Genomic DNA, 21,354 nt, shown 5'->3' on the forward strand with positions numbered 1-21,354 from the left:
TCTACTTTTTGTGCTTGCTTGGGAAAGTGGAAAATTTCCCAGACTGTTACAGAACACTGTGTCGCCCAAGTAATAAATGCACTTAATTTTTCGTGTAATTCCCTCACGCAGTATTTATCCAGTGAGCAGATTTCATCCCCTAAGTCCAGTTTTGCGAAATTACTCGTTAGCAACTGGTCTAGTCTCTTCAATAAAGAAACCGATGCATAATACATTATGTGAAAAGGTTTTACGCATTGCATTCTAAATCTTGATGTGTTTGTACGTATATATTTTCTCGCTAAAAGAAATGTCGATATTCTGATATATTTGTAGGTCGCTTTACCTATTCTTTCATTTGACAGCAGTGTAGAAAATTTGCAGTACAACATTTGTCAAGAACCTCAGTTTAGCCATTAATAAGTTCATTCACTCCTAGTTCATTAAATCCTCTACTATATTCTGACTTTTTGTATCAACAACCGTATCTGAGAACATCACATCCACCATTCGAACTATGCTAAGCGAAGTGCCATAGTGTCGACGTTCTGTCTAGTGCTATAGAGTGAACAAGAGATGAGAAATGGAACGAGTACGAATTTAATGTTGACGGTTTTATACCTTAGAAACTAAGGCACCGCTGTTGTGTCGGTGCTATATTAGCTTCCTTTTTTCCTGACGTAGTTCCGAAAATATGACGAGTCTGCGACCGCTTCCCGCTCGCGTTGCCTCGCTCCCTCTTACGAAGCGTACCGGCGTGTAAGGCACGTCACGACTTGGTACAGGAGTTGAGTGCACGATCTCGTCGTTGCAAAACAGCATTCACAGGGCGGAATTAACGACTGTTACAAGCACATACCCTCTAACGAATCTGTGTTTTGTGAGATTGCCAGGGGTGTAAGACAAAAATTCAGTGATGCAGTTTACACTATTGAAAAAGTGCTCCATTACACGAAGAGCGATGTCTGAAAAAAGTTCGGTGCTGGAGCCCAGCGTTCAGGCGAAAGACATAAAAGAGTTCCTCCAATGGAAACAAAATTCTTGTTTATTTGACATCCACCATAAGAAAGCGTACTGTATATGCTCCGTCAAACGAAGCTACGATACACAGCAACGTCACTCTTACGTCCATGCGACCAAAGAGTGCGCTATTTGCGTATTCTTTCAGTCAACGTAACTTGTATTTTTGGGCCAATAACGAGTTTGAAGCTTTTTCCAAGACTGCTGCAAATTTATTTTGGTGATTAATCACCATCTGGAGAATACACTTCATCCTCATCTCCTGTTTTCTTGTACTGTCTCCACATAGTAGGTAAAGTGACGAAAGTGTGTCTATATTGATGAAACTGTTAACCTGTTCTCTGAATAGAAATTAAATGTTAAAATAAATTTACAGTAGGCATCGAAAAAATTTTATACATATGCATACAAACAAACACATATACAACCACGCTCTACACCTGTCAGTCCATCAGTCATTTTCAACAGAAACTCATGTTGTTGTGGTCTTCAGTCCAAAGACTGGTTTTCTGCAACTCTCCATGCTACTCTATTCTGCCGGCCGATGTGGCCGAGCGGTTCTAGGCGCTTAAGTCCAGAACCGCGCGACCGCTACGGTCGCAGGTTCGAATCCTGCCTCGAGCATGGATGTGCGTGATGTCCTTAGATTAGTTAGGTTCAAGTAGTTCAAAGTTCTAGGGGACTGATGACCTCAGATGATAAGTCCCATAGTGCTCAGAGCCATTTTTGATTATTCTATGCAAGCCTCTTCTTCTCGGAGTAACTACTGCAACCTTCATCCTTCTGAATCTGCTTACTGTAATCATCTCTTGGTCTCCCTCTACGGCTTCCGCCCCCCTCTAACCTCCTCCCCCCCACACACACACATACACGTCCCTCCAATACTAAATTAGTGATCAAAAAATGGTTCAAATGGCTCTGAGCACTGTGGGACTTAACTTCTGAAGTCATAAGTCCCCGAGAACTTAAAACTACTTAAACCTAACTAACCTAAGGACATCACACACATCCACACCCGAGGCAGGGTTCGAACCTGCGACCGCAGCTGTCACGCGGTTCCAGAGTGTAGCGCCTAGAACCGCTCGGCCACTCTGCCCGGCTAAATTAGTGAACTCCTGATGTCTCAGAATGTGTTACATGAACCGATCCCTTCTTCTAGTCAGGTTGTGCCACAAATTTCTTTTCTCGTCAGTTCTGTTCAGCACCTCCCATCATCTGAAGCACCACATTTCAAAAGCTTCTATTTTCTTCCTGTCTAAATCGTTTATCGACTATGTTTCACTTACGTACCTAACTACACACCAGGCAAATGCTTTCAGGAAAGACTTCCCAACAGCTAAACCTATATTCGATGTTAACAAATTTCTCTTCTTCAGAAACACTTTTCTTGCCATTACCGGCCTACATTTTATAGGCACTGTACTTCAGCCATCGCCAGTTATTTTGCAGCCCAAATAGCAAAACTTATCTAGTAGTGTTAGTGTCTCGTTTCCTAATTTAATTACCTCAGCATCGCCTGTTTTAATTCGATTGCATTCCATTACCTTTTTTTTATATTCATCTTGTACTCTCCTTTTAAGACCCTGCCCATTCCGTTCAGCTGCTCTTCCTAATCCCCCTGACACAATTACAATGTTATAAGCAAACCCCAAAGCTTTTATGTCTTCCCCCTGAAATTTAATTCCTATTTCAAATTTTTCTTTGGTTTACTTTACCGTTAACTCAATATACAGATTGTATATCATTGGGGAAAGCCTAGAACACTGTCTCAGTGCTTTCTCAACAACTGTTGATGCCCCACGACTCTTGTAACTGCTGTCTGGTTTTTGTACAAGTTGCAAAGAGCCGTTCGCTCCCTGTATTTTACCCATGCTACCTTCAGAATTTTAAATCAGAAATTCATACAGACAAAAACATAAGCAGATAAGAAATACTGCCTGAAAATGAGGACACTATCAGACCAGGAGTAAAGCGGACTGAAGAAAGAGAAAGAAAAGATGGAGAAACAGAAAATGAGAGCAGCCTCGAAACTCTGAAGATAAAAACGTAATATATTTGCGTAATTCGCTGTTAACCGATCATTTGTGATATTGGTATATACACTGTACCGTTAAAGAAACTGGTATAGGTATGTGTAATCAAATACAGAGATATGTAAACAGGCAGAATACGGCGCTGCGGTCGGCAACGCCTATATAAGTGGTCAGATCGGTTACTACTGCTACAATGGCAGGTTATCAACAGTTTAAGTGAGTTTGAACGTGCTTTTAGAGTCGGCGCCTACGACCATTTCACGAGTGCACCACGAATATCAGGAATTTGGTAAAACATCAGATCTCTGACATCGCTGTGGTCGGAAAGAGATCTTGCAACAACGAGACAAACGCCGACTGAATAAAATCGTTCATCGTGAAAGAAGTGCAAGCGTTCCGCAAATTTCTGCAGATTTCAATGCTGGGCCATCAACAGGTGTCAGCGTGCGAATTATTCAACGAAAACTCATCGATACGGGCTTTCGGAGCCGGCCTTCTCTTGTACCCTTGATGACTGCACGGCACAAAGCTTTACGCCTCACCTGGGCCCGTAAACACCGACATTGGACTGTTGATGACTAGAAACATGTTGCCTGGTCGACGAGTCTCGTTTCAAAATGTATCAATCGGATGGACGTGTACGAGTGTGGAAGCAATCTCATGAATCCATAAACCCTGCTTGTCAGCAGGGGACTGTTCAAGCTTGTGGAGGCTTTGTAATGGGTTGGGGTGTGTGTAGTTTGAGTGATATAGGATCCCTGATACGTCTACATACGATTCTGACATGTGACACGTACTTAAGCATCGTGTCCGGCCACCTGCATTCATTCATGTCCATTGGGCATTCCGATGGACTTGGGCAATTCCAGCAGGACAATGCGACACCCCACACGTTGGGAATTGCTGCAGAGTGGCTCCAGGAACACTCTTCTTTGTTTAAACACTTCCACTTGCCACCAAAATCCCCAGACATGAACATTATTGAGCATATCTGGAATGCCTTTAACGTGCTGTTCAGAAGAGATCTCTACCCCCTCGTACACTTACGAATTTATGGACAGCCCTGCAGGATTCATGGTGTCATTTCCCTCCAGCACTACTTCAGACATTAGTCGAGTCCATGCCACATCGTGTTGCGGCACTTCTGCATTCTCGCGGAGGCCCTACACGATATTAGGCAGGTGTACCAGTTTCTTTGGTTCATCAGTTTCATATGGTAATCTTTTTGGATAACAGTTGCGTAAACAGCGGCAAAGCCGCAATACCTCTATTGTACTCGCGTTCACTTGCACGAGACAAAACACAATAGACGAGTTCACTGTTATAAATGAACAGCGGCTGAGACTTGCAAGTGGTGTCCCCGAACGAACGGAGACTGAGAGTTCGGTGATGACGTCAAAGGACCCGCTGGCGAATTTAGAGCGAGTGCACGAAATTCATTTCTGATCACTAGTGTGAACATCTCTGCAGAGTGGCGTTGCCTCCCGCACTGTTTCATTCCGTTGACACCCGGGGTGGATCGACCCGAATAAAGCGATGTAATTGTTGCGCAGGTCCCGCAGGACAAGAAGAAGGAGGAGGTGCAGACGGCGCTGCTTTCGGCGCCCAAGATCGAGGTGACGTCGGAGGCGGACGAGAAGCTGGCGCGGGCCGTGGCGGCGGTCGTGGCTGCCGGCGGCACGGTGAGGCCGCGCTCGCAGATGCCACGCATCACCTCGCTCACCAACATGGAGGCGGCGCGCAAGCGCAAGGCCTCCATCATCTCCAACATCTCCAGCATGGACTTCCACGGCAGCTCCCTGCACATACACACGGTAAGCGCCAACACCACCGCCGCCGAAGCATTTCTAGCAACTCAGATCCTCTGCGTCTTTCTTGTTTCATGTTTTCCAGTACTCTTTCATCTTCTCCCCATGTTGTCTTTTTTCTGTCCATATTGTTCCTAATTTGTATTTTATCTGCCTCAAAAGTCCTAAAAATTACCTAACTGATTCTTAACGAATTTTCTTTGCCTTATTTCCTATTCTTTGATGTTGTTTATACCGGGTGATCAAAAAGTCAGTATAAATTTGAAAACTTAATAAACCACGGAATAGTGTAGATAGAGAGGTAAAAATTGACACACATGCTAGGGATGACATGGTGTTTTATTAAAACCAAAAAAAGTTTACAAAATGTCCGACAGATGGCGCTGGACAGCAAAACGTCAGTGACTGCGCATGGCAATCGTGTATAAAACGAGCTGTAATGAGAGAGAGAATCAGATGCGCCAGCAGTCGCAGCATGTTGACGTTACCTGAAAAGACGCTTTTAGTGACGCTGTGTTATCAGAATGGGGACTGTGCTAGTTCAGCGCTACGATCCTACCGCCATAGGAAGGGAATTCTAACGGGTAAAGGTCCGTTGACAAATGCAGTTGTGGCGAGAATGATTTCGAAGTTCGAAGCCACGGGTTCTTTAGACGATAGATCCCATAGTGGCCGACCGAGCACAAGGCGTAATGCTGCTGAGACAGTTCAGGAAGAAATGGAGACTGTAGCGGGTTCGTCTATGCACGGGGAAGTCAGCACTCGTGCAGTCGCACGTCGCACCGACATTCCATACACTACTGTTTGGTTGGCACTTAGGCGTATCCTCCGATGCTATCCATACAAAATCCATCGGCATCATGAAGTGATTTAGTGAAGCGAAGGGCATTTGCGGTGTGGGCGTTTCAAAAGATGGCGGAAGTTGACGATTGGTTGAGTAAATTGTTGAGGACCGACAAAGCTCATTTCACGCTCCGAGGGTCTGTCAACGCCCACAACTGCAGAATTTGGGCTACCGAACATACTAGAACTGTCGTGGAAACTCCATTTCACGACGAGAAAGTCACGGTATTGATTGGATTTATCACATCTACCGTTATCGGGCCTTTTTTCTTCGAGGAAATGCGTGATTCTGGTTTTGTAACTGCTACCGTGACGGGTGAGAGCTACGCCGATATGTTACAGAATCGCATCATCCCCAGCCTGGTTGATAAACACCTGCTGGAACGTACGATTTTTATGCAGGATGGCGCTCCACCCCATACTGCTAGCCGCGCGAAAGACCTCTTGCGCGCGTCATTTGGTGATGATCGTGTGCTCAGCCGCCACTTTCGTCGTGCTTAGCCTCCCAAGTCCCCAAACCTCAGTACGTGCGATTATTGACTTTGGGGTTACCTGAAGTCGGTAGTGTATCGTGATCGACCGACATCTCTAGGGATGCTGAAAGACAACATCCGACCCCAATGCCTCACCATAACTCCGGACATGCTTTACAGTGCTGTTCACAACATTATTCCTCGACTACAGCTATTGTCAAGCAATGATGGTGAACATATTGAGCATTTCCTGTAAAGAACATCATCTTTGCTTTGTGTTGCTTTGTTATGCTAATTATTGCTATTCTGATCAGATGAAGCTCCATCTGTCGCACATTTTTCAACTTTTGTATTTTTTTGGTTCTAATAAAACAGTCCAAGCATGTGTCTCAATTTGTACCTCTCTATCTACATTATTCAGTGATTTATTCAGTTTTCAAATTTATACTGACTTTTTGATCATTCGGTACATTTTTTATTCATCTAATCTATACTATTATTGACTTCTTTTGTCAGGAATGCAATAATATTAGTTTGGTTAGCTTGTTCATTCGGTAGGGAGGTTGAAAGAAGGTTAATCTTCACTTCCAGTATTTTCTGTATACTTTGCTATATTTCTTCATAACTTCCCATTTTCCAGTGAAATGTAGTCTTCAGTTTGTATTGCGTCCATTAATTTTGTATTAATCTTTCAGTTATCTCTGTTCTGCCCAATGTATATTTCATTGTTAAGCATGTACATGCTTTAGTGTCTTAGCATTGTAATTCTAGAGTTGAATTTCTCGTTGTAGATATTATTTGTTAACCATGTACTCTTCCCATTGTACTAACTTTTTCGTCTATTGCAAATTTTTCTAGTCCATTCTGTGTATGATTATCCTGATGCGTTTAAATTGCTTAACTTCTTCTATTTTTCCTATTTGTGTTTCTGTGTATTTTGGTCCACCTTTTATATTTGTCAGTGTTATGAAAAGGAAAGATTGCTACTCACCATACAGCGGAGATATTAAGTCACAGATAGGCACAACAAAAAGACTATTAAACCAAGTAGGCTTTCAGCCAAACATGCCTTGATCTAAATTAGACAACACGCTTTTATATTTGTCATGAATTCTGTTTTTTTTTCAGTTAAAATTCTAAGACCAATAAAGGTATTTTATTTGTTGTTGTTGTGGTCTTCAGTCCTGAAATGCAGCTCTCCATGCTACTCTATCCTGTGCAAGCTGCTTCATTTCCCAGTACGTACTTCGGAATCTGCTGAGTGTATTCATCTCTTGGTCTCCCTCTACGATTTTTACCCTCCACGCTGCCATCCAATACTAAATTGGTGATCCCTTGATGCCTCAGAACATGTCCTACCAACCGATCCCTTCTTCTAGTCAAGTTGTGCCACAAATTCCTCTTCTCCCCAATTCTGTTCAATACTTCCTCATTAGTTATGTGATCTACCCATCTAATCTTCAGCATTCTTCTGTAGCACCACATTTCAAAAGCTTCTATTCTTTTCTTGTCTAAACTATTTATCGTCCATGTTTCACTTCCGTACATGGCTACACTCCACACAAATACTTTCAGAAACGACTTCCTGACATTTAAATCTATACCTGATGTTAACAAATATCTCTTCTTCAGAAACGCTTTCCTTGCCAGTGCTAGTCTACATTTTATATCCTCTCTACTTCGACCATCATCAGTTATTTTGCTCTATACTTCGAACATTTTATTTATATGTGTATTTATTTTGTTTCAAATTGTTTTGAGCAGTCACGCTAATCGTTATAGATCTTCTTTTAAGAATTTTTAAATATATCTACAGGTCTGATAGAACAGATCGAGAGAATTAATCAACAATACTGAGTGCTTCATGTACAGTTTGCTTTTTTTTTTACATTACACACATTACAATACAAAATGTCGAGTGTCATCTTCAGTTGTACCATAATCGCAATTTGGAGAGGGTATTAACTTTGAGGTGTTTCCTTTTTTTGGTAGTTATATCGTCTGCTCTTAACCGTCGGTGACGATGTCCTTCAGATTAACATCATTATTAAGGAACCTTGAGGTATGTTGAGTAGCACATATCTTTCTTTTCCGTTTAATGTGCTCATTACATAATGTTTATCGCTCCTCTTTTGCCTTAACTGCAACCTGGCGATAGTAATTTCTGTACAGAGTAGACGTCATAGTAGGTTCGAGTTGTTTCTCCTTTCGGTAAGCTGGTCAGCGCATACATAGTCCCCTTATGACGATGTGGCCCGCTATCCGTTGAAAATAGAACGATGTATGGAGGTGTCTCGATCTCGTAAGATGTGGTAAGAGATCTTGTCTGCCCACGGTAGCTGAATGGTAGCCGGCACGGTAGCTCAGCGTGTTCGGTCAGAGGGTTAGGTGCCCTCTGTAATATAAAAAAACGGAGTTAATCGATCAATAACGAACTTAAACGGATGCCTTACGACGTCCGTCCCGAGCAGATGAAGCGAACAAGCAACATAGCAAATAACTTATCTGTTAACGCAGACGTTTATATAGATAGCAAGAAGGGCCGATCGTGCCAATCTGCCACAACACAGAATGTAGCTTCTACAGGGATGCGTGGTATTTTCGATCCATCAGTGAGCAAAACATCTTCTAGTTATTCATTAATACCTGTCCTACGCCTTGCTGCAACCAGGGACCGGCTACGATACTCATTTACAAATATAAAGGAGCTTTCGTTCTCTCATATGCACCACCACTACTAACGTCAATCGTCAGGCATCGTCCACAGTTGTAGACGTAACTATAACTATCGAAAATAAAACATAAGTGGAAACGACATACAACCTATCGGCCGAGCAAAGATGTTCTCTGCTGGATTCCAAGAGATTACGAAAGACCTAACAGAAAGTTGTTAGATGACATAAGAAAACTCGTGTTGTAGTAGCGACTGGGATGTTTGTGACTAAAGAAAGTAACGATTGAGAATTGTAGCAGAAACCTTTACTCAGCACTGTATGCCAGACGGTTGACTACATAATATCATCTACATGAAATTAAATAAAAACTTGCTCTGAATTTCAACGTCCGAGACTCGACTTCGCATCGATACTTCTCGGAAGTACTCGGTACACCATGACATTTCATTCACTACTTTTCGTATGTGGAGTCACATTTCACCCGAAGTTGTTGGAACGGGGCTGTCTCTCAGAAACCCCCACAACAACAACAACAAAATCAAATGCAGTGAGATCAGATCCAACCAACGGGTCGCGTTGCTGGTGACTTAGCCAGATGCTTTGAGTTGTAGAAGGCACAGTGCTGTAATTGAGACAGAGAGCGAAAAATGGCTTTTGTTGTGGTGTTATTGCCGTTTTCAATCGACACACGATGGGTAATGAATAAATTGGTTCTATAACTTCATTGTTAATTTGAACTATATTCTTTCCAATATGATGGTTATACATCATTTTTGCTTTATAGCAATTATTTTTCTGTTTATATTCCAAACTTGCACTATTCATTACTTCCATTAGTTGTTCCCCCACAAGCAAACTACACTCCTGGAAATGGAAAAAAGAACACATTGACACCGGTGTGTCAGACCCACCATACTTGCTTCGGACACTGCGAGAGGGCTGTACAAGCAATGATCACACGCACGGCACAGCGGACACACCAGGAACCGCGGTGTTGGCCGTCGAATGGCGCTAGCTGCGCAGCATTAGTGCACCGCCGCCGTCAGTGTCAGCCAGTTTGCCGTGGCATACGGAGCTCCATCGCAGTCTTTAACACTGGTAGCATGCCGCGACAGCGTAGACGTGAACCGTATGTGCAGTTGACGGACTTTGAGCGAGGGCGTATAGTGGGCATGCGGGAGGCCGGGTGGACGTACCGCCGAATTGCTCAACACGTGGGGCGTGAGGTCTCCACAGTACATCGATGTTGTCGCCAGTGGTCGGCGGATGGTGCACGTGCCCGTCGACCTGGGACCGGACCGCAGCGACGTACGGATGCACGCCAAGACCGTAGGATCCTACGCAGTGCCGTAGGGGACCGCACCGCCACTTCCCAGCAAATTACGGACACTGTTGCTCCTGGGGTATTGGCGAGGACCATTCGCAACCGTCTCCATGAAGCTGGGCTACGGTCCCGCACACCGTTAGGCCGTCTTCCGCTCACGCCCCAACATCGTGCAGCCCGCCTCCAGTGGTGTCGCGACAGGCGTGAATGGAGGGACGAATGGAGACGTGTCGTCTTCAGCGATGAGAGTCGCTTCTGCCTTGGTGCCAATGATGGTCGTATGCGTGTTTGGCGCCGTGTAGGTGAGCGCCACAATCAGGACTGCATACGACCGAGGCACACAGGGCCAACACCCGGCATCATGGTGTGGGAGCGATCTCCTACACTGGCCGTACACCTCTGGTGATCGTCGAGGGGACACTGAATAGTGCACGGTACATCCAAACCGTCATCGAACCCATCGTTCTACCATTCTTAGACCGGCAAGGGAACTTGCTGTTCCAACAGGACAATGCACGTCCGCATGTATCCCGTGCCACCCAACGTGCTCTAGAAGGTGTTAGTCAACTACCCTGGCCAGCAAGATCTCCGGATCTGTCCCCCATTGAGCATGTTTGGGACTGGATGAAGCGTCGTCTCACACGGCCTGCACGTCCAGATCGAACGCTGGTCCAACTGAGGCGCCAGGTGGAAATGGCATGGCAAGCCGTTCCACAGGACTACATCCAGCATCTCTACGATCGTCTCCATGGGAGAATAGCAGCCTGCATAGCTGCGAAAGGTGGATATACACTGTACTAGTGCCGACATTGTGCATGCTCTGTTGCCTGTGTCTATGTGCCTGTGGTTCTGTCAGTGTGATCATGTGATGTATCTGACCCCAGGAATGTGTCAATAAAGTTTCCCCTTCCTGGGACAATGAATTCACGGTGTTCTTATTTCAATTTCCAGGAGTGTATATGATCTCATTAAAAGATCGAAACTAGTTCACATATGTTCTGTTAACATATAATCCTTATTGGTTAACATATAATCCTTATTGGTTTTCCCACTTGAAGGATATGAAACCGTTCTCTACGTCTGCTGGAAATATTTTTAGTGATTTTACATCTCCTTGCTTCCTCTTTCAGTTTTGAAGTTCTCACTATTCTAGTAAAGTCTAATGGAAACTGTAATATGTTGAGTATTATTCAGTTTATTGAGAGTGTCTGAATCAGTGTCTCTTTTTTCAAGGAACAGGCGTAGATTTTGTTGAAATTGAGTCAGAAGCTTTCTCAAAATCTATGAATATCAATTTCTTTTTTTTGTTTTTGTTTTCAGAATCTGTTTTGAACAGCTTCTCCTTTACAATTTTTATTCCATCTTCTCACAGCATTTTGAAAATATTTTCGATTTGTTTTGTTTGACTCTGCGTTTTCTATCATGTTCATGTTATCGTCCGCTTCAAACTCAATTATCCTACATAGCTGCAATGTTCCATTTGTGATTTTCTTCTCTTTGGTTTCCTGCTGACCAACAATCAAATAATTAGCAATAATTTACCGTGATTTTTGATGTTGTATGGTCGCAGGTTCGAATCCTGCCTCGGGCATGGATGTGTGTGATGTGCTTTGGTTGGTTAGGTTTAAGTAGTTCTAAGTCTGGGAGGCTGATGACCTCAGATATTAAGTCCCATAGTGCTCGGAGCCATTTGAACCATTTTTTAATGTTGTTGATATATCAACTCTCAGTTAATAAGGACTCTGACAGCAATCAAACCATTTTTCTGCTCAATACGCGACACTTTTCATAATGTAGTCTCCATAGATAAGGAGAGCGATCACTACAGCTATTGTGCTATAGTTTAGGCGCTCTGTTGATTTCGCTTTTCACTGAAAACCCCATTTCCCGTAACCCAGCAACTTCAAATAGCTACAGCATCTATGCGAAGAAGGCGCAAGTCTATACTTTCTTAATTCAAAGTTACGCATATTTGCATATTTTCAGTTATTTATGGTTTCTTCCAAAAAGAAACATGTTTGCAAGGGTGTCAGAAGATACACATGGCTCGATGTAGTTGATCTTAGTGTTATGTGCACCACGTAGAGAGAAGGATCGCTGAGGAGACACTGGAAGAAATGAAGGTCCAAAGCTGCCCCAATTTGTTTACAATACAATGAAATTTTACAGGCATTAAATCAACAACGCATATGCTTGAATATTCGAGAAGAGTATGAATCAAGAAAGTAGGACCACAGTCTAATATATACAGTCGCGACACTCACTGCTGTGAAACTTGATACCATTTGACAGTTCAAGTGACAGTAGCGCCCCTAGCGGCCAGAAAGCTCGCCTTCCTCTGACGGCAGATGCGACGTAAAAATAATCTTTGTTTTTATTTCGTTTTGTACGTAATTTACAAAATAGTTAGTATATTTTTGCGCCACAAGTGTTAGGAGAACAGCGAGAGACATAAATGATCGTGAAATATAAGTAAACAGAGCACGAACTATTGAATGAAGTGACATAAGCTGCAACATATTCTTGAAGAAATACTTAAGAAGTAGCATACAATCGCACTTATTCCACTGTAAGTAAGAGAATACACACTGTATATCCCACATATAAAATTTATGGATGCTCTTCCTTGTGTAAAAATGAAGCAACACATCACTTATTATTACGTTCTGCTTTGCAGGAAGCCTGCTCCCAAAAATATAATTTCCATCTTACTCTTTGTGCTATCTGGTTATCTCAATAAAAAGCATGACTGTTTTAAAACTTTATTATATCCCATTGATACATTTACCAAAAATAAAATCAAACGAATATCAGTACAAACCAATCTCTGTGAGGTTTTTGACAACTTCAAAAAATACGCGCGTCAGATGGGTGGCTCCTAATGGTCCTTTGAAGAAATAAGATACTAATGGCTGTTTAAAATTTGAGAAGATGCCGTTAATCATTATAACTAATGCAGTATTGCTAACCACAGATGTACGTATGAAACTCTTGTCTTCAAATCCAATAACACAATCCCTAGAGGTGTCATATATCAAATTTTCCACTAGTGACATCTTATCCATAGACAAATTAACAATTACATCAGCTTCTGGTAACTGCTGCACTTTCTGCTTTAAAAGATGAAATATATTATTATTTATCCCACAGTTTAATTGTATATCTTTGACATAGCTTTGTAAGGTACGTACTAATGGAAGGCTACAGCAGTGTGATAAAAAACTGTATGCCTGAATACTACAATACAACAAATTAAGTGCAAATAATTTTGTTTCATCTTTCCATCTCGCACGACGTTTTCCATTCAATGGTATACTGTTTTGGCTTATTAATAAATCGAGAGCATCTTTTTTCGAGTACTTGGAACCAATACTTTATGAAATGACCTTGTCCTTTTGTACTTGTGTCCTGTGACATTGTGGTTGCAGTTTATTTGTACGATGGGCACTTTCCTTGTCACATAGTAATTTTGTACGAAGTCTAATGATTTGCACGTTTTTACATTTCACACGATTTTCCAACACGCGAATAATTTCATGTAATCTAAGCATTTCATCTTCAAAAGATGTCTGTGTTGCAGATTCCGTTGGTAGGGATTTTATATATGCCTCTCGTGTAGGAACACTTGTCGTAGCTGTTTCTTCTGTGTCAGGAGACAGTTTTATTGTTTTTTGCAGTAACACTTTCACGTTTGTATGGCAAATCGTCACTAGTTGTGGCTTATTTGGCACGTCAAATATCGTAGGACGTGCATTCCATACCAATCTCTTCTTTTCCGCGCTCATGAACTGGTTTGACTCGAAATATAACGCACAATTGTGCAAATAAAGGGCATCTTTTTGCAGCAGGTCCTTTCTTCTACTATTTATTAACCATTTTTTGCTCCTAAAACAGCAAAACAAGTTCAGTAATTCAATACAGTTTAGGAAAAAGTTGTAAATAAATAGCGCTCTAATGTGATGTTTCATACCTCTCAGGGTCCTTAGGAAGCCTGAAGAATGACAAATGTGGTGTCTTCTCCCTATTATTATTGCAACTGATTGCGCTACATACGCTGCCTTTCGTAAAAACCATGTTAAAAATGAATATAAACGATACCGCTTACATTTACTGAATACCATATTCAGCAGCGTAGCTTCTCCACCGCTTGGGGCGCTGTCATCGCGGTGAACAACAAAAATCAGCGAGAGTGTCGCGACTGTATATATTAGACTGTGGTAGGACACAGATTAAAACCAACATGAACACCGTTAAAAATTGAATGTGATGTTACCTGTCAAGTAAATGACGCCTTCATACGAATGCTGACACTAGAAATACAAATAAAAATACAAATAAAACTACAAAGCGGATGTAATTAATATTTTAAAAATATTGCCAATGAACTACAAGGAAGTTTATTTTACACTAACTAGAAGAACACGCGAATCAAATATTTTCAAGGAATGGTGCCGAGTAAATTCAATGACCGAAAATGAATATCAAACAGCTCTTTTTAGCTTCCAGGAGGAATGAAAATATAAGAAATTGACGAAGATAAAGAAAGGCACATACATAAAAGAAATAACTAAATGCGAGAATAAAGTTCCAGTGGGTGATCAAAAATAGATGGTAGTAGTCGGACAGATGACAAAAATACTATGCGCTCAATGTACTGACGTGTGTAGGTTAGTGTGACAAGTTAGTCACTGCACGCTTGGACACATCCACTCTTTGGTTATTGCACTAGGCGTGAACTTGACGACACGTGTATTGATCTATCTAGTGGAATCGAGGCTAAGAAGCAGAGCAAAGCTATTTGAAGTTATGCCTTAGCCAACTGTGGATATTAAAAGACAAGCTGATAGTAGTTCTGAAACAGCAACAGTGCTATCTCGCTCGTAGAACATTCTTCGACGGTACGTTCTGAAAATTTAAGATCTGCACACTCCGGTCACTACGAGAACCAACTCGCTGTAAACAGTTATGGCTTCCACCAGTATAGACACAATAATCTGAACTCAAGTAAAAACAAACCGCATATCTTTAAAAGCAGTGCCAAATTGTTTCAAAATTCAGAAAGTATGTCGCCCACTTGGCCATCTGTGATGTACTAAATATGGTGTTGACATAGAAGCATGGCTGAATGAGAATTGTAACATAATTTCAGTTTTTTACGAGACTCTTTCTCGCTTACAATCCCCACAGAACGATGAATCGAAAAAGTTTATTGCTTACTACATTTTGATGATGAAGTGATGATTTATGGTGGAAGACACTAAACATTTAGGTCATCAGCGCCCTTGCATTAATGTTATGCCGAAGACGAATTTCATAATCTATGGAAGGAGATCAATAAACTGGAAAACTACGTGTGATCCAAACACAGGAAACGTAAAGCAACACCAGGAAGGTGAGGTTCAGAAAAGCCCGTAATAAAACCCCAGCGAGACACAGCGGGATAACTAAATGAAATCATGGAGAAGATACCTGTAAAGATGCTGTTAAGAAAGGGACAAATAAGCGTGACTGGATGACGACTTAGAAATAATACGTGACCCAGCCACTCTGCGACACATTAAGATTGCACACCAAGTATTTTGGGAAGAATTCCGGACACCGCATAAAATTTTAAGACACAAACAACACTCGCCTCGTTATCAGTTAAAATAGAGGTGAGATCCTGTGGGAGACCCAGTTCAACCTTCAGGTCGTCATATAAAATACACTCAGTTAAAAGATGTCATACTGACAGCTGTGTCCCGCATCTCTGACATACTGGGGGCTCCTCACGCCGGCCGCGGTGGTCTAGCGGTTCAGGCGCTCAGTCCGAAACCGCGCGACTGCTACGGTCGCAGGTTCGAATCCTGCCTCGGGCATGGATGTGTGTGATGTCCTTAGGTTAGTTAGGCTTAAGTAGTTCTAAGTTCTAGGGGACTAATGACCACAGAAGTTGAGTCCCATAGTGCTCAGAGCCATTTAGCTCGCCGGCCGCGGTGATCTCGCGGTTCTAGGCGCTCAGTCCGGAACCGCGCGACTGCTACGGTCGCAGGTTCGAATCCTGCCTCGGGCATGGATGTGTGTGATGTCCTTAGGTTAGTTAGGTTTAAGTAGTTCTAAGTTCTAGGGGACTAATGACCATAGAAGCTGAGTCCCATAGTGCTCAGACCCATTTTTTGAACCATTTAGCTCCTCACGGCGTAAGAGGAAGCCTTGTGTCAGTGGACAATGTCCTACTCTAAGCCGAGTAAGAGCTACTTCCTCCCACCGTCGCGGGCAGAAGGAGCTTATCCATGGTCTCACTGAAGTTTTGATGGAACGTAGTTCATTGTTCCTCACTTCCAGCCACTGGGACTCCCACCAACATACAGCCTTCTTGGTCACAAATTAAGTGATAGCCCGCAGAGTGACTGAACAGCGGGCAGGAGGAGGAAGGGAGCAAGCCTCCTTAGAGCAGCATCAGCGAGTTCGTTTCCCTGGATGCCTCTGTGCCCTGGAACCCAGAAAAAAATGATTTCCTTGTTTTGCCTGTGCAATAGAAGGAGAGCGCCCTGTATCTGTTGCACCATCCGATTTGCTAGGTACATCTGTCCAACAGCGAAAAGGCCACTTTGAGAATCAGAGCAGATGAGAAATTTTTTGTCACGGCGCCTTCTCATCTGCTCCATTTCCCTCAGGACAGCAAAAAGTTCCGCGTAATAAACTGAAAAATGCTCTGGGAGCCCTATCCTGAGGACAATGTCGGGGAACACGACAGAACAACCGAAAACATCTCCCTGCTTAGAACCATCTGTGTAGATGATAATAAAATCTGGGTGACTACATAAAATTTCTGGGCGTTGGTAGTAGCCAGGGGGAGGCCCTACTCTAACCCTAGCTTAGGACCTTAATGCCCCCCACCTGTAATAACTCAAGGCTCTCCCTTGCTCGGATCCCAAATGGGATGCTTGTGTTCGATGATCGAACAGCCGTTCCAGTGGCGGCTGAACAACTTAACTGGATTCTGGCGATATTGGAACAGACCCCTGTATGCTTGGCGTATCACGAGAAGAAGACGTCGAACAGACAGCGGAGGCTCACCAGACTCCGCACACAAACTAACAACAGGGCTCTTGCGATAGGCCCCTGTCGACAGCCTAATGTCCTCGTGGTGAACGGCATCCAGCACTTTTAAGGTATGAAGGCCTTGCTGACCCATAAATCTGGCATCCGTATTCAAGCCGTGGTCGCACAAAGGCCTTATAAAGTTAGGGCAGACGTGCTCTGTCGGCTCCCCAAGACCTATGACTGACACATTTAAGGATGTTTGACGCCTTGACATCTCAGTTTCAGTTCTTTAAGGTGTGGCAACCATGTTAACTCCTCATCAAAGGTAAGACCCAGATATTTCATCTTTTCCTTAAAAGTGAGAGCAGTGTCTCCCAGTTCCAAAACGGACAAATTAAACAGACAGTAGGAACGATTAAAATCAACATAAACTGTTTTCTTTCATGAGAATCTAAAACCTGTGGTGCAAAACCATTCCTCCAACCACCTGATTGTCAGCTGCAATTGCCGAGTAGCTGTGGTGAGGCTGGACGATGCACAGAAGATTGAGAAGTCATCCACAAACAAGGAACGTAGTACTGGACGTCGCACTGTGGTTGTAATAATACTGATTGCAATGGCGAAATCCGTGACACTTAAAACACTCCCTTGAGGGACACCATTCTCCTGCTTAAAATGGCCAGACACAGCATTCCCAACCCTGTATCTAAAATATCTGTCCGAGAGAAAGGACCGCATGACGGTCGGTAGACGTCCACGGAATCCCCACTGATGGAGCTGCGACAAAATATTATGCCTCCAGGTAGTGTCGTAGGCCTTTTTCAGATCGAAGAAAACACCGACCGATAAGGTGTCGCTTACGAAGGAAAACTTGTTGAATTGCAGCTTCGATCACTGTCAGGTTATCGAGAGTGGAGCGATACCTCCTGAACCCACACTGGGAGTGACTGAGGAGGGACTTGGTATCAAGAAACCACACTAGGCGCCCATTGACCATGCGCTCCAGTGTTTTTCCTACGCAGGTTCTCATACTAATACTACGATAACTACCAGGGTCTGTCCGATCCTTTCCTGGTTCTAAAATTGGGATTAAAATAGATTCCTTCCATGAGTTGTGAAAGTCGCCAGTTACCCAAATTTTATTGAACAGATGAAAGAGAACGTCCTTTGTACGTCGGTCCAACTGTTATGACATGCTGTAGGTTATCATGTCGTTTCCAGGGGTCGTATCACAAGCAACTGACAATGCAGCCTCCAGCTCCCACAGCTCCCTCCACCATGTTGGTGGAACGGAAATCAAGATCAGCATTCTCCTGGACCTCCCGATACCGATGGAAGGTGGGATTCGGCTGGAATCAGCTGTAATGGATTTATTTGATTCAGCCATTGTCTGAGCTATATCCCTCATCAATGTTACAAGAGATCCCTGTATTCGTACAGCTGCTATTGGCAGTGGAGAGTTGTGCCTTGAGATCCTCCTGATGGCTTCCCATACTTTACCTGCGGATGTGGACTTATTTGTGGAGTTCAAGAACTCTTGCCAAGACCTCTTCTTACTCTCCCGAATTACTCGCCTCGCCTTTGCGTGCGCCATTAGAAAGTATGCAAGGTTCGACTCTGTAGGGCATCGATTGAAACTGCGCTTAGCTGCCCTCATGTGCCTGGCTGCAAAACAACACTCATCGTTCCACCAAGGAACAGGTCGCTTCCTAGGCACTTACACAAACTTTGGGATGGCTGCATCTGTGGCATGGTGTATCGCAGCTGTAATGTGATCCACCCAGTCCTGGACGCCATCACATTGCTCGAAAACAGCTAACTGCCTGTAATGCATCCAGTTAACCTTCTTGAAGAACCATCTCAGTAGCTTTCTTTCAGGGTCTGCTCCATCAGGCAGATGGACCCAGATTGGGAAATGGTCACTACCATGAAGATCATCATCCACTGCCCACTGAGCAGTGTCCCCAAGAGCAGGCGAGCAGGAGGTGAGGTCTATGGCTATAGATGAACCTGTAGCGATGCTGAAATGTGTGGTGTGACCCATGTTCAGCAGTATAAGATCTGTTGTGTGTAGCATATCTCCAAGTATTCGACCCTTTGGGCATGTGGTGTTAGAGCCCCATAGTGCGCTGTGTGCATTGAAGTCCCCCAAAAGGAGAGCTGGCAAGAGTGGCCGAGCGGTTCTAGGCGCTACAATCTGGAACCACGCGACCGCTACGGTCACAGGTTCTAATCCTGCCTCGGGCATGGTAGTGTGTGATGTCCTTAAGTCAGTTAGGTTTCAGTAGTTCTAAGTTCTAGGGGACTGATGATCTCAGAAGTTAAGTCCCATAGTGCTCAGAGCCATTTGAACCATTTAACCCAAAAGGAGAAAGGGTCAGGGTAGTTCATCAAGAAGTTGAGTGTGGACCCCAGTATCAAGAGGTTCAGGGGGAGGTAAGTACACAGAGCACACTGTTATGTTAACATGGGTCACTATCCGAACAGCAACCGCTTGTAGTGTTGTTGTTAAGGGAATAGGTGAGGAGTGAAAAGTGTCCTTTACGAACACTGCAATCCCACCTTTTACTTTGTCACCAGTGAGGTCGTCATTTCTATAAAGGTGATAACCTCCAAGTACAGATGTGACAGTCTCTTTAAAATGAGTCTCTTGAAGGCAGAGTCAAAAGGGTCTGTCTCGTACAATAAGTCTTAATTTTGCCAGATGAGTCCTGTATCCATTTGCATTCTATTGAAGTATGGGAGCCATTTCGTCAATGTGGTCTTGATTTACCCCTGTCTTTGCACCAAGGTGGTGAGGCACTTGTAGAGTGAAGCGGGGTTTTGGGGCTGACAGGGTCTGGTGATGAAGCATCAAAATCCACAATGTCCTCATCATCAGTCAGACATGCCAGAATGAATTCCGATGGTACCCGAGCCAGCTTTCGACCCGAATGTTTGGATCCTTTCCCTGCTCCCTTTCCCAGCAAGGCTGAGGTGGACAGGGGGCCGTGAGAGCCACTTTTCTTCGAAGAAACTTGGCGTTGAGGGACACTCTGCTTTTGGGGTGCCTTCGAGCTGTGCACTGTGGAAGCATTACTGGTCTCTTCCCTCATAGCTGTTTGATCGCTATGTCTTTCACTTAACTTTGGCACATACGGGTACAGTACAAGTGCTAGAATTGTATAATGGAACATTGGATGTCGTCTGAGTCCTTAGTAACAGGTTTCTGCACCGACGAAGCATAAGAAGTGGCAAAGACAGAAGTTTGATCTCCTGATAGTCCTTTTTGGCTTCTGAATATGGGATCTGCTTGGTCACTTTGATTTCCTGAATTTTGCATTCCTCTGCAAAAACAGGGCAGGCTCGGCTCCAGACTGGGTGGCTTCCAGAGCAGTAAATGCAAACTGCTGGAGATGGACAGTCCGTCCCAGCTTCATGGGTTGCCTTTCCACACTTCCCACAAGTTGATTCACCTCTGCAACTCAGTGTTGTATGGCTCAAATGCTGCCATCTGAAGACCACATAGGGTTAGGTACATAGGGTCGAACCCTAAGTCGGAGGAAACCTGCCATGAAGGTCATAATAAAAGTGGCCATCTGTGATGTACCAAATATAGTGTTGACATAGAAGTAAGTCTGACTGAGAATTGAAACATACATTCAGACCTTTATGAGACTCTTTCTCGCTTACAACCCCCGCTGAATGATGAAAGGAAAAAGTTTGTCAAATACTACATTTTCACTTTTCATGCAGTAAGACTGCTGCATCAGACATGATGTTTTAATGTATTACTTCATTACTACTAACACTCTCTGCGACATTTTTCGAAGATAATATTATGTATACTACTTAACATACTTGCAAAATTACCTGATTGTACAACACATAATTTAGGTATGACGTCACGAACATTGAGTTGCGTGGAAACAAAACTGCAGGGTCTAGAGATACAGGTGAAATACAAATATATGTAAAATACATTAAATATAGGTGAAACAAATGTAACTTGTGAGAACCCTGCAAAACTGCAGGTAAAAAGCTACTCCTAAACTTCTGGATCAATTTCAACCAAACTTGGTACATGTTTGTGGTTATCGTGTAATGCTGATCGGTAATAACACACTTTAAATGTAGCAAATGCATTTATTAGATATGAAGCAAGAAGAACAAAACATGGCATTACAAGTTGCA

General features: G+C 43.4%; 1 protein-coding gene across 1 annotated transcript in view; it reads left to right on the forward strand.

The window, feature by feature from the left end:
* The window catches only part of LOC126354735 (uncharacterized), a 603,498-nt gene that overhangs the window by 555,945 nt on the left and 26,199 nt on the right, over positions 1 to 21,354 (forward strand). The window contains exon 6 of the mRNA XM_050004601.1: positions 4,586 to 4,846. Within this exon, the coding sequence (XP_049860558.1) occupies positions 4,586 to 4,846 (261 nt within the window). The remainder of the gene's footprint in view (positions 1 to 4,585; positions 4,847 to 21,354) is intronic.

Source organism: Schistocerca gregaria, chromosome 3, assembly GCF_023897955.1.
Source record: "Schistocerca gregaria isolate iqSchGreg1 chromosome 3, iqSchGreg1.2, whole genome shotgun sequence".
Lineage (NCBI taxonomy): Eukaryota > Metazoa > Arthropoda > Insecta > Orthoptera > Acrididae > Schistocerca > Schistocerca gregaria.